At 42.7% G+C, this 14434-nt stretch overlaps 1 protein-coding gene across 2 annotated transcripts in view; it reads right to left on the reverse strand.

Moving 5' to 3' along the window:
- LOC149451225 (uncharacterized) overlaps window positions 1-4463 on the reverse strand; it is a 123882-nt gene extending 119419 nt beyond the window's left edge. Inside the window, exon 1 of one of the 2 annotated variants that reach the window (XM_089690821.1) lies at window positions 4401-4463. In XM_089690821.1, coding sequence (XP_089546947.1) covers window positions 4401-4451 — 51 coding nt within the window. In that variant the 5' untranslated portion in view covers window positions 4452-4463. The remainder of the gene's footprint in view (window positions 1-4400) is intronic. The other variant, XM_089690822.1, reaches the window with a different exon arrangement.
- Window positions 4464-14434: the final 9971 nt, after the last annotated feature.

A 14434-nucleotide genomic window follows, 5' to 3' on the forward strand; every position in this document is an offset into this window, starting at 1 on the left:
TCTTCAGGGAAGCCTATCCTGCCCTCAACTAATACCGGGATCTTCTACTCTTCCAACCAGTCCATCCCCCACAGTTACTACCTTTTGTATCACTAGCCCCTTCCTCCTAGATTGTAAGCTCCAAGGAGCAGGGCCCTCAAATCCCTCTTGTATTGAACTATATTGTTGCTGTATTGTCTCCCGTTATATTGTAAAGCGCTGAGAAAACTGTTGGCGCTATATAAATCCTGTATAATAATAATATATATATATATATATATATTTGTTTTGTTTTTTTTTGGTGCACTTATTTATTATTTGCACTGATTTACATTTGATATGTAGAAGGTAATACACTATTATAGCTTTATTTTTTCGAGGTATCACAAGGTTTGGAATGAAAGTTGGATATTCAACACACTGGATTGAGATATTTTTGGTGGACTATTGATTGTTTGGACTTTTAATTACGGTACTTTTGGACATTATTATTTTATTTATTTTATTTTGAATTTATTTTATTTATACTATTATATATTTTTGTATATTTTGGAGCATTTATTTGATTTGACTGGAATAGGTTTTATCGAGATTAGTGATTTGATATGGATTTTGGAATATAAGGGAAAGGAAAAGGTTTATTATTGTTTTACATATTGTGACCAGTGCAGTACAGCTTCATCATATAACTGGTGTGGCAGTGATCAGGGATATTTGTTTGAGATTTGTTAAAAATAATTTTGCTGAACATAATAATAAGAGTTTAGAGGCTAGTTTAAAGTTTAGGATTAGATGCTAAGGCTGAATTCTAGGAACATGATAAAATGACAATATTTAGTTCAGTTGGAAGTCATTAAAAAATCAAATGCATTTATAAATACACCTAGAGCAAATACCTGAATCTGCCTTTATAGTACATAATACGTAATCCAACACATAGCAGGCTGGGAGACACAAAGATAGCAGTGTAGCAGTGTAAACTGATCAGACTCTATCATTGCACATTGCTGTCAATCTTAGGCCGCATGTTTATGGGCTTTTGGTCACATCAGAACTGCTCCTCTTTCTCCATACAAATCTATTAAATGCTGAAGCAGCTGGAAGCTGATTGAATGCAGGTCAGAAAGAGTATAACAGAATGTGTTTTGTAGCAAAGGGACTGTAAAAGGGCATACATATAGTCAGAACTTTTTTTTTCTCAGAGAATACATTCAGGAACTCAACCATGACCCACTGATCCTCTCCTCCCCCTTCCCACTTGGGAAAAAAAGCAGAGAATGCAGGGGTCAGAAATGCATAATGCATGAAATGCAGGGGTAAGTAATGCAGAGAGTGTAAGGTTCAGGAGTATGCAATGCAGAGAGTGTAGGGGTCAGGAGTAAGTAATGCAGAGAGTGCAGGTGTCAGGAGTAAATGAAGCCCAGGCCACTGTACAGAATACTGCCAAAAATTATCCAGCCGGTACAAACCCCTTACCCCAAGCCCATATCCAATCCATCTTAGATCTCACCCAGCAGCTCAAATACCCCTCCACCTCCAGTAAAGATGACCCCCACAGCCCTAAGGCCTCATTCACAGAGGGCGATTTGATCTGTGCCTTGTGCAAGACTGTGTTTACCCACAGAGGGATGCACAGATGTTCTGTGCTTTGCCATGTAGGCAGTCCCATTGATGTCTGCATGGACATAGCCTCTGTGTCCCAATTTAACATCCATTTGGGTATGGGTGCATGTCCCTGAACTCACCCCAAGTGCTCCAGGGCTGCACACCCACACTGATTTTACATAGGGAACAGTGGCTGTGTCTGTGCAGCCCCTCCGTCTCAATAGATAACAATGGGACTCCTGGCACAGGGATGCATGGAACATTTGCACATGCATGTGACGATGTCAGTAAAACATTGCCCTTCAAGTGGCAATTACATCTTTGAATCTCCCAGTCCACCCCTCTGTAAAAAACATTCCCTCCCAGCCTCCTGAAAAAAGTTTTTTCACCCAGGTAATTCTCTCTTCTAGTTCTAGAAGACCAGCTGAGTCACATGCACTAAGTCACACTTCAAAGTCTTACTGTACATAAGGCTGTATCTTGCTGTCCCGCTCTTCTACTGTGTTACACTCATTATTCTCAGAATGTAGCTGTGCAGACTAGAGGGGAGAAGAGAGGAGGGCGCCTGCCGAGTGTATAGTCTGGTCCCACTTGCTGCTCTTTGGTGGGTGGAACTTGAGAAAGAGGAGGGAGATGTCAAATAACTTCACCTCTGCTGCGCCTGCCTGCTGAAGATGGTCATGTGCAGACTGTAGATGACCGCAACACTAGCCAGTTAAAAGAAACTCTGGGAATGCCGGCACCTTCTCGATTAAGGTATCAGTCCCTAACCTCCCCCACCTATACCACTGTCTGCCCCTTCCTCTGCTGTTAAGGGGATATGCAGGAAAGGGAGGGTGCTGTGTGTGCACAGGGTCATCTTAATTTCATCATGGGCTCCTGGGCAAAGTAATGCACTGGGGCCCCTACCAGACTGCCCCAATTTACGCACCTACTGTCAAGAATTAAAGTATAAACAGTTGATATAATTAAACATATACTTATACTGAAGTACTTTCAAAAATATTGATTTCAAACAACAATCAAAGACTAATCAACACAAAGGGCACAGTGTGGGGAGGGGGGGCAAGGAAGGCAGAAGGGCACAGTACAGGGGGAGTCAGGAGGGTACAACATGGGGATCAGGAGGGCACAGACAGGTTCTGTGTTATAAAACCTTGTCTTCTGCCATAGAGTTCCAGTGAGTCAGCAACATGATAGAACAGCAGGGAGAATGTAGTGGATCATGGCACCATCAGTTACCAACAACTATAACCCCAATTCATTAGAATATGCTCATGCAAAACGTAGTTATATCAAATGGCATCTACAGGTACACAATCATCCGACAATGGTAGAGCACACTGGTCATGGGAGAGAACTACAGCAGTGAGTTTTACATATTTTTGTGTGTGTCAAATGTTCCTCATGGAGGCTAGAATTTTATGTGATATTTTTCTGTTCTGTTGGTTTTGCTCACTACATGTATGTCCTTTTACAGTCCCTTTGCTACAACACACATTCTGTTATATGTATATGTGTGCATTCCAAGCAGCAGCATTGTGCCATCATTGAATTCTTGATGAAGGAGGGGTGAAGGCTGTCCAACATCTACAGAAGTCTACCGAATGTTTATAGAGAAGACACCATTGGCAAGAGCAATACCTTGTCATGGATGACTATTCTCAGTGGTGTCTCTCCATAAACATTCTGTAGCCTTCTGTGGATGTTGGATAGTCTTCACCCCTCCTTCATCAAGAACTAAAAGGGTTTGATTTACTAAAACAGTGCAACATGTGGTGCATGGTAACCAATCAGCTTATAACTCTAGCTTGTTCAATTATGCTTTGACAATAAAACCTGGAAGCTGATTGGTTTCTATACACAGCTGCACCAGATTTTGCATTCTCCAGTTTTAGTAAATCTCCCCCAAAGACAGCACTTTGCTTTTGCCTGGAAATGAAAAAGAAGAAGAAGAAAGAAGTGTTACTCTAACAACATGTGAAATTTGAATGACTAATGACCACATGGGGTGGACTCTGCCAGGAGTAGGCTTGCTCAGCAGGGGATCTGTGCACTGATCCCCGCTGAGCAGGCAGATGGCTGGTCTGTGTCCACTCCGCTTATGCAGAGCAGACACAGCATGTTCTCCTCTATGCAGGGGCGGACTAACAATTTGGAAACTCGGACACTGCCCGAGGGCCCAGGGTCAGTAGGGGGCCCCATGAGATGCCCCTGGTACCTTTTTCATAGGCTTTTTTGAGTTTGGGCAAGGACACAGGGGCCCCATGAGTTGTCAGTCCGCCCTTGCCTCTATGGGTGGTCCGATGTAAATGGACCATCTGATCAGCTAGACAGAAGGGGAATGGATCACCATCCATCTGTGTTTAGCCGATCGGATTGGTAAGTTGAAAAGCTGACATGTGGACCCAGTGGGGTTTATTTACTAAAGCTGGAGAGTCCAAAATCAGACTCCCTTCTGCATAGAAACCAATCAGCTTCCAGGTTTCATTGCCAAAGCTTAATTGAACAAGCTGAGGTTAGAAGCTGATTGGTTTCTATGCAGAAGGGAGTCTGATTTTGGACTCTCCAGCTTTAGTAAATAAACCCCAGTCAGTCCACTCATATAAAAGGGGCCTGACTTAATAAAAAACATCTATGCCCACTTTTGCATTACTTTTGATACAGCCCTAGTATTTCCTTTTACATAAGTACACATATATGAATTTTACTGTGTGTTTAGCTGTTTGCCTGGAGTACAGATTTATATTATGTTAAATATAAAAAAAGTACATGCATATGGTCATAAAATATCGAAAGATCCTGATCAATCATACCGTATCTTTGGTAGTACTGCAAATTAGTTGTACCATTGCCATTTCAATCATTTTCTGGGTGTGTAATCCTAAAAGCAGAAAGAAAATGATGAAGCAGACTGCTTAATAATGAAGCATTATGTTATACCAACATGCAGCATCATTCATAGTCATACACGGCCAGAGCTGGATAAGCAGAAAAGAACCTTAAACCTACCGTAATCGATGTAACTAAACAATATTTAAGCCTGATTTTTTTCCCAGATAATCATAATCAACCTGTTGCTATGGAAACCTGTAGTGTAGGTGGAGTTGTTATAAGAAGTTGCACATGGTGCATGTTGCCAGGGAAACCAGTCCCTTTTATTTTCCATTGGGGCAGCTGCTTTTATTCTGCATTAAGATGTTGACTAAAACCTTTTCACCTCAGGTCACTGTGACAATGACTTCTTAAATTGAAGTGAATTTCAGTGGGCCAACCCAATTATGGCTCATGCTCGCAACGGCAGGCTGTTTTAATCTGAGCAAATATCACTGTGTATTGTAGAGAATAATACATATCTAGGCCCCGGGATGTAGGTTAAAGCATGCCAGGGATTTAGACTACCGTAAACAAATAAAAGAATCCAGAGATATTAGGTGAATCCCTCAAGAAGATGTCAAAAATCACATTATAGCATGGCCAGTTTGTAAAAATCCTCTTAGGTTTTCTAGAAGGCTTGGTTCACATCTGTGCGGGTGGTGCTGCTGCGGGACACCCACTAATACCTGCAGCCGCACCACCCACACAGAGGAATGCGGGACCCACGGGCGGGTGCCATTAATTCTAATAGCACGCCACCCACACTGGAAATCGCAACCGTACTGGGAACCTTGGATCCCGAGCACGCTGCGATATCCGAAGAAGAGCAGGGACTTCTTCCCTGCTTGTCCTGGAGCACAGGAGTCCATTCAAATGAATGCGCTCTCGTGCCCATGCAAATCGCAGCCCACACAGCCGCACATATGTGAACCTGGCCTAATGGTGTTCGCTAGATTGCTTTACTTCATTAAACTTTATTGATGTGAATCACTGTAGCTAAATCCGATCCGTGGGATCCCCCTCCACCACTCACCCCATTCTCTTTCATTAGAACAAATGTCAAAAGAAGAATTTTAGTTTTTCAGTTTTTGCCCAGAGATGTGTGATCTGTGGCATCCCCCTCTGCCACTCACCCCCTTCCCTTTCATTGGAACAAATGTCAAAAGAAGAATTTTAGTTTTTTAGTTTTTGCCCAGAGATGTCTGATTTTTCTCTTCATGGAACTCAATATACCGTATGTGGTACCCTGTAAAATAGACTAAATATTAACCTGTCCAGTGGGCAGTAACAAAAATGTTCACTAGGTTCAAGAGCTCTGACCACCGCTGTTATCTGACAATTCCAGGGGTGACTCTTAGTGGTTGATTTACTAAAGGAAAATAGATTGTGCACTCTGCAAGTGCAGTTTCATTCTTCAAAGGCATTTGCTCCAGAGCTTGGTAAATGAGAGGAGGTGCTACTGACTTCCATCATCCAATCGTGTGCAAACAAAAATACTGATTTTTTTAATTTTTTTTGCATGTGATTGGGTATTCTTTGCAAAGTGAAGCTACACCTTATTTAAACCACTTGAATACTGAGCACTTTCACCCCCTTTCTGCCCAGGCCAATTTTCAGCACTGGCTCCACTACACTATAAGGGTCGCACTATATTCATACCCTGCAGGAGACTACTAATTACCACTCTGGTGTCTAATTGACTGTACATGACACACAGCTACATATGCTTAGGGCATTGACTGCACCTGGATACACTGGTGTAATCATCATACAGCTCACCATTGACTATCACTCCAGCCTGCCCTACCTATCATCAGCATTCCACCATGTCAGTCCACCACTCCATATGAACAGGGATACATAACCCTCATTGATGTCCTGTTGCTGGACTTCCATATGCCAATATTGCCGAACCTGACCCTACTGTGGCAACGTATCACTATACATCAGGTTTTGAATGCATATGTCATATGCTTTTGATGTTGTTGCTGTTCCACACAGAACAGGCCACCACTCTCAGACTGGAGTCACTTTACCAGTGTCAGTTGATTGGGTAGCCTGCCAAGTCCACTTACCACTAACTAGTATACACTGACTGCCGGTCCTGAGACCGCTGGCCTGTCATGATATGCTCTCTATGAGACCGAGCTAATGCATTGCAGCGTATGTGAGTGGATGTGTGGTGCCCAGGCACTCTGAGATTTCCCCTCTATGGATAATGTATACCTTCTTTGTAAGCTTCCTTTAAAAACTTATAGTCCCTCAAAATTACCCCTCCCAGCACAAATCCTTCCTCCCCACCCAACCCCCCCCCTTCTAACACAAATCCCACCTCCTAACACAACCCCTCCCAATCCTCCCTCCTAGCTCAATGCCACCCCCCCCCCCTCAATCCCCCACTCTAACACAAACCCCCCAATCCTCCTCTCCTAGCACAGACCACAAATTCTCCTTTCCCCAATCCCCTCTCCTAGCACAAATTCCTCCACAAATCCCCCCTCCTAGCACAACCCCCCAATCCCCCTCCTACCACAAATCTCCCCCCATCCTCCATCCTAGCACAAGCCCTCCCAATCCCATCTCCAAGGAAAATTCCCTCCCCAATCCCCCTCCCATCATCAATCCTCTTCCATTCCAATCCCACCTAGAACAAATTCCTCTTCTAGCTAAACCCCTTCCAAATTACCCCCCCCCCATAAAATCCTCCCACCTTACCCAACACCCCTCCTTTTAGCAGAAATCCCCCCCCCCCCTCCTCTCAAACCTCCCTCCTACTCCTAGCACTTAACCCCCCATTCCTTCTCCTAGCAAAAATTCCCCCCCATCATCACCATTACCCTTCCCAGCACAAATATCCCCCATCACCCCTTCTGCACAAACCTCTCATCTCAGGACAAATGATTGTTACCCCCTTTCATTGTGCAGTTTCCCTGTACTCCCCTCCCCAACTTACAGGTGTAAAACCAGGTAGAGGTGTGGGTTATGCTGTGCTCTCATTCCTGTCAGTGGAGTGATCCTCCATACAGCAGATGACACAGGATCACTTCTGGATCGGGATGTACATAGTTTGATTAGCCCGCCCCCTATCTCCTCCAATGATTGCTTATCTCTTGGCAGCAGGGAGCCAGGGAATGAATCAAACACAGAACATGCTGATGTAAGAGCGATCCTGCGTTGCCTGCTTTATGGAGGGTCGTGACTCTGGCAGGAGAGGAGAGCACAGCTGCACCTCCCAGCTCCAGCTGTCATTTCTTCTTTGCAGGCTTCACTGCTCCAGGCTGCTCTCTCTTTGTTCCAGCCATGAGTGTGGAGATGGGGAAAGACACTCAGCGGCCAGGCACAGTGTCCATGGAAAGACTGGGGGGGGGGGGCACAACTGAAATCTGAGGGTGGGGTGTAGCCCACCCATGCACCTCCCTAGATTCGGCCATGGCAGAGAGTAGGGAAACCAGTGACCATGGTTGCTCCCTAGGTTGCATTGAGCCCTAAGGTGCCTGCCTAGTTCACCTGCTGGTAGCGCCGGCCCTGGTTGTAGGCCATTTATGTACCTCCTGAAGTCTGACTGGAACACTCCCAGGACATTGCTAGGACATTGTTAAGTGAGGCCTAGTCATTACTGTTTACCTCCTCCATCGCAGGAGTGAGCTCTCAAACACTGAGCTCAGAATTACTGCATCAGGGGAGAGAAAGAGCATGGAAGGCGATTTGAATCAGAGAGAGAGCTTTCTCCTGTGATGGTGAAGGTGAACAGTAATGATTAGGCCTCACTTAGCAATGTCCTGGAAGTATTCCAGCCAGGCTTAAGGAGGCCATGTAAATGGCCTATACCTATAGCAAGGACATTATTCAACTTTATTTAGAGTTGCACAGTTTGCTTCTATCTATAAACACCCCATTACTTGCATAAGCAGTTTTTTTTGTAAGGGTGAACTAATCCCATGAATATAATTGTGTCCCAAAAGAGTTACATTGAAGGCATGTCTTGTACATGTAGCTATTTTGCATTCTCAACTGAAAGCTTAAGCCATCAAATAGCTGCTGTCTTAACTGACCACATGTGCAGCATCATGGCTACTATAGATCAAACAGAGGCTAAGATGGCAGCTTTCTTGTCTTAAAAGAATAGGAAGGTTTAGTGCTAAAGCTAAAAATGTTTTTTACCGTAATGCATTTCTCTGCCCTCCCTCCCTCCCTTCCCTGTGTGAAAGGGAAGAGAGGGGAGAATAGATCCAGCGCTGTGCACAGCTGTATCTATTCTCTCCTCTCTTCCTCTTCACACAGCACTCGAGCAGCAATAGGAGCCATTGGCTCCTGCTGCTGTCAATCAAATGCAGTAAGGAGAAAGTGGAGGGGCAGTGCTATGATCCGCTGTGTTAGTCTATGGAGAACGGCTCCATAGACACACCTCTTGGGAGTGCACAGACACTGTGTGCCTCCATAGCAAATGGCTTGCTATGGGGAAACACGAAGAAGAGGAGGAGCCAAGATTACCGGCAGGGGATCCAAGAAGAGGAGGATCAGGGCCACACTGTGCAATACCACTGCATAGAGCAAGTGAGTATAACATGTTTGTAATTTTAACCACTTGACCTCTAAAAGATTTAACCCCCTTCATGACCAGGCCATTTTTTGATTTTTGCCACTGTGTTACTTTTACTGACAAATGCAACACTGTACACAAATTAAATTTATATCATTACTGGGTTTTTTATTTTTTTCCGCTATAAACAAAAGCAATTTGAAAAAAAGACATTTTTTACTTTCTGCTATAAAGCATATCCCTCTCCAAAAAATTTTAAAAATGACATTTCTTCATAAATTTAGGCTAATATGTATTCTCTTACATATTTTGGGTGAAAAAAATCCCAATGAGCGTATAAAGATTGATTTGCACAAAAGTAATAGTGTCTACAAACTATGGGATATATACTAGAATTTTTATCTATTTGTTTATTTTTATACTAGTAATGGGCAACCTATAGGGGGGGCATTCTGACACTGACACTGTGGGAACCAGTGACACTAATAAAGTGATCAGTTCTAAAAATATGCACAGTCACTGTACTAACAGGGACGGACTGACCATTTGGAAATTTGGGCACTGCCTGAGGGCCCGGGGTCAGTAGGGGGCCCCATGAGATGCCTCTGGTACCTTTTTCATAGGCTTTTTTGAGTTTGGGCAAAGACCATGATCCCCTATTGTCTGGGGGCCCCATGAGTTGTCACTAACGACACTGGCTGGGAAGAGGTTAAACATCTAGGGTGATCAAAGAGTTAAATGTGTACCTAACCAGAATTTATGTGTGTACAGTGTGCTGATTTCACTAATGGATGTTATAGATTTTATACCCTTTGCAGGGAAATAAAAATCCAGCACATCCCCGCTGACAGGACAGAGTTCTGTACTGTGTCTCCTTGCCAATCAGCAGGTGCAGGTGCTCATCTATTAGCCGGGACCCGCTGATTGGCTTCTGCTGTGGCTAATCACAGCACAGCTGGCATGCTGGTCATGCATGCTCCCTACATAGAAGTACTGGATCATGTGCTAGGTATGTGATCTAGCCCAGTTGAGCCATTCTGCCACCATACTCCTACAGTAGGCTGTCGGCAAGCCATTAAGAAAAAAAAGTATTTATTCAAGTGATGCATTAACTATTTGTTTCCATTTTTTGGGTGCACAAATCTCCTTTTTTCACTTCAGAAGCCTACGTGGACATACTGAAACAAGATATGCCCTAGTAATTACACTCCATGAAGTCACTAGAAATGTTGAGGCTGCACACACAAGAAGTAAAGTCACTGATTTACTACACACAGGAATTAAGTGCATGAGGGAGGATGTGATAACAGATATCCAGACCAGGATCTATACCATTGGGAATACATGTTCTCCAGTACACACAACTCACTACCCACATCACCATAGAGACCTAAGGGTGGGTTTACTAAAGGCAAATAGGATGTTCACTTTGCAAGGGATATTGCACTTTGCAAAGGAATTTGTGCAAGACTTTAACACATGAGTTGGAGCTCTGCTGACTTCATCATCAAATCAGGTGCAAGCAAAAACAATTGTTTTTTTAATTTTCCTTGCATGTGAGTGGGTTTTATTTGCAAAGTGAAACTTCCCAACTTTATGGGGAAACTTCACCAAGTTATGGGGCAAATTCCCTTGTAAGGTGCAACTTTCTATGCAAAATGAAAAGCCTATTCGACTTTAGTAAATCAAATGTCCTAATGTCCAGCACAAACAGCTGACCTTCCAGATTCCATGTCACCAGTGAGATCTGTTGTCCACTGAACATAGCTCACTCCCCAGGATCCATATTAGAGGCAGATCTGCACAGTAGCACATTCAGCTTGTTCCCCATTATCCATTCACCAGGGAGTTATGCAAACAAGCATATTGAGTTCAGGGATAATTCATCCCACCCCTAGTATAAAACTCCTTGGCCATGTACCTGTCAGTGTGATGGAGACAGTGGCCAGGGAGGGAGGGCGGAATGAGCGCATTTAAGGTGCATTCACACTTGAGAATGCACCTGCTCTGGGATTAACTGTGAAAACAATAGTTTTTATTGTATAGAGTAAGCACACCACATGGTCAAACTGCTTAACAAAATGTTTGTATTAGGCATATACAGTACATACAATTATACAACAGGTACAGATAACCAAGTATGTCATCTAGCATCAAGCATAATACAGCAAAGATATTCACTCCACAGCAAAAAACATACATGCATATAGGCACAGAGAGCTACACTTAAAACGTATCAGAGCTGATGTTCAGCAATACATATAGGAATTCAGTACACAGAATAGAGTAATGAAAAGGAAAGATGTGCCAGACCCCGGTAAAGAGTGAGGAGGAAAATATAACATTTACAACTGAAGTACATGTCCCTTATATACAATGGCAGCCATTGTCAGCTAGTTCCCCCAGCCGATTGTATGTGACGTCACTTCCAGTTCCTGTTTTCGGCAGTGACATTACTTCTGGTCCCTCCCTGCTCCCAAGCCTTGCCAACTATAGCATGGCAGAACCATGTGTCAACCAGCTTCTGATAAAGCAAGACTGCTTGGAGGAGGGGTGTAACCTAGTTTGTCTAAGAACAACAGAAATAACAAATAAAGAAGCACGTAATGTGGTATAGATAATCCTTACAAGAACTCTAAGGGGAAGTTTCGGGGAGCAGCTTCTTTTGGGGTGCATGCGGGTGCATTTGAAAGTGTGAATGCACTCTAAAAGAAGAAACAAACATAATTAAAAACTGCAGTGTCAGAACACTAAGCCCAAAGTTGGCCCAGAGGAAGACAAAACATCCTATAAAGAATGGGGTTCTACTTGCTCCAATAGGAAAAAAATCATTTTTATTTTTTTAAGGCTATGGGATTTGACTTGGATCAACGATCCACATTGCTATTACTTATAAATATTAACCAATTGGGCAGCGCAGCTCAGAACCGCGACATACCCGTGTGTTGTCGCAAACTTCCTGGTTTTCATGTGCGTCCCTGCCCCCCACTGGCCCATGCTGTAATTGGACACAGCATTAGTTTGTCAGCAGGTTTCAGCTTGAACCTTCAGCAACAAGCTGACAATATCGCCACCTTTATTTCTATTCTGATAGTTTCTCTTCAACTCTCTGACTTTGCTGGTCCTATTTCTCATGCTTTTTCTTTGAAAATTAAATTCTAAGGTACATTGCATGATCTAATGAGCAGATGTCTTGAATGATTATTTATTTATCTTCATTACTACATGATGAAAAGTTCAGTGTGCTATGAAAAGTGGGACAAAATATAATAAAGCCAATTATTATTTATTTAGCAGTTGCATCAAGAATTTTTTTTTTTTGATCACACAATATTTTTGAAAGTTTAATATGGTTTACAGGTAAAAAAACATATTTTTTTTCCTAAAAAGAAACCCCAAACAGAGGAACAATTTCCCCGATATTGGATGTACAAACAATAAACATATACAGTATATGCTGGTAGGATTTGGCATAAGCAATCAGAGCAGATACACATAAAAGAGAAATGCAACACCTAAGGCTTCATGCACACTGAGGCTCTTATAAATGATTTTCTACAGGCAGGAGAAAAGCATCTGAAATAACATTCCTTAGCTGTGTTTTTTTTCAAATGTGTTTAGGGGCATCAATCGCTTAAGCAATTATTCATTCCATTGGCCAGAATATTAATTTAATCTGGCCATTGAAATGAAAAAATGCTCAAGCACTAAAGGCGCCTAGCATTAATGTGCATTTAGACCTGGGTTTAGACGCATAAGGTGTTTTTTTTTCTGCTAAAATACTCCTTTCTTGAATGCACAAGTAGACACCAGTTATTGATGGTGTGATATTTATGGGGAAATCAGGAGACAAATCAAGATGCTTTTCCCATGGTTTAACATCAAAGTGCCCTGATATAGAGATAAAAGGAAAAAAGGGGATAAAGACCCCAAAAATATGCTGCCATCCTCACGATGAAGAGGATCAACATTATATTCAATATAGGGTTTTTAAATATTAATAAAGCAATCTATGCATAATCAAGGCTATCAGAGTGTTAAGCCAGTCACTCCATAATTTACCAAACTTGGTTGGGCATCCATGTCTGGTATAAGTTAATTTTTCTCTTGTCAGAATATCATTGACCACTTTGATACCAATTACATGGATAGAAATGAGGTAGTCTATTTTTGTGAAATACAGTGCCTTGAAAAGGTATTCATACCCCTTGAAATTTTCCACATTTTGTCATGCTACAACCAAAAACATAAATGTATTTTATTGGAATTGTATGTGATAGACCAACACAAAGTGGCACGTAATTGTAGAGTGGAAGGAAAATGATAAATGGTTTTCAAAATTTTTTACAAATAAATATCTGAACAGTGTGGCGTGCATTTGTATTCAGCCCCTCTGAGTCAATACTTTGTAGAACCACTTTTCGCTGCAATTACAGCTGCAAGTCTTTTTGGGGATGTCTCTACCAGCTTTGCACATCTAGAAAGTGACATTTTTGCCCATTCTTCTTTGCAAAATAGCTCAATCTCTGTCAGGTTGAATGTAAAGTGTCTTTGAACAGCAGTTTTAAAGTCTTGCCACACATTCTCAATTGGATTTAGGTCTGGACTTTGCCTGGGCCATTCTAACACATGAATATATTTTGATCTAAACCCTTCCATTGTAGCTCTGGCTGTATGTGTAGGGTCATTGTCTTTCTGAAAGGTGAACCTCCACCCCAGTCTCAAGTCTTTTGCAGAGTCTAACAGGTTTTCTTCTGACTGCCCTTTATTTGGCTCCATCCATCTTCCCATCAACTCTGACCAGCTTGCCTGTCCCTGCTGAAGAACCCCACAATATGATGCTGCCACGACCATGCTTCATGGTGGGGATGGTGTGTTGAGGGTGATGTGCAGTGTTAGTTTTCCGCCACAAATAGCGTTTTGCATTTGAGCCAAAAAGTTCAATTTTGGTCTCATCTGACCAGAGCACCTTCTTCCACATGTTTGCTGTGTCTCCCACATGGCTTCTCGCAACTGCAAATGGGACTTCTTATGGCTTTCAACAATGGCTTTCTTCTTCCCACTCTTCCAAAAAGACCAGATTTGTGGAGTGCACGGCTAACAGTTGTCCTGTGGACAGATTCTCCCAACTGAGCTGTAGATCTCTGCAGCTCCTCCAGAGTTACCATGGTCTCTTGGAGGCTTCTCTGATTAATGCTCTCCTTGCCCGGCCTGTCAGTTTAGGTGGACAGCCATGTCTTGGTAGGTTTGCAGTTGTGCCATAATCTTTCCATTTTCGGATGATGGCTTGAACAGTGCTCCGTGAGATGTTCAAAGCTTGGGATTTTTTTTATAACCTAACCCTGCTTTAAACTTCTCCACAACTTTATTTCTGACCTGTCTGGTGTATTCCTTGGCCTTCATGATGCTGTTTGTACACTAATGTTCTCTATA

This window comes from Staurois parvus, unplaced genomic scaffold (assembly GCF_062004578.1).
Source record: "Staurois parvus isolate SC_StPar_1 unplaced genomic scaffold, SC_StPar_1.0 ptg000544l, whole genome shotgun sequence".
Lineage (NCBI taxonomy): Eukaryota > Metazoa > Chordata > Amphibia > Anura > Ranidae > Staurois > Staurois parvus.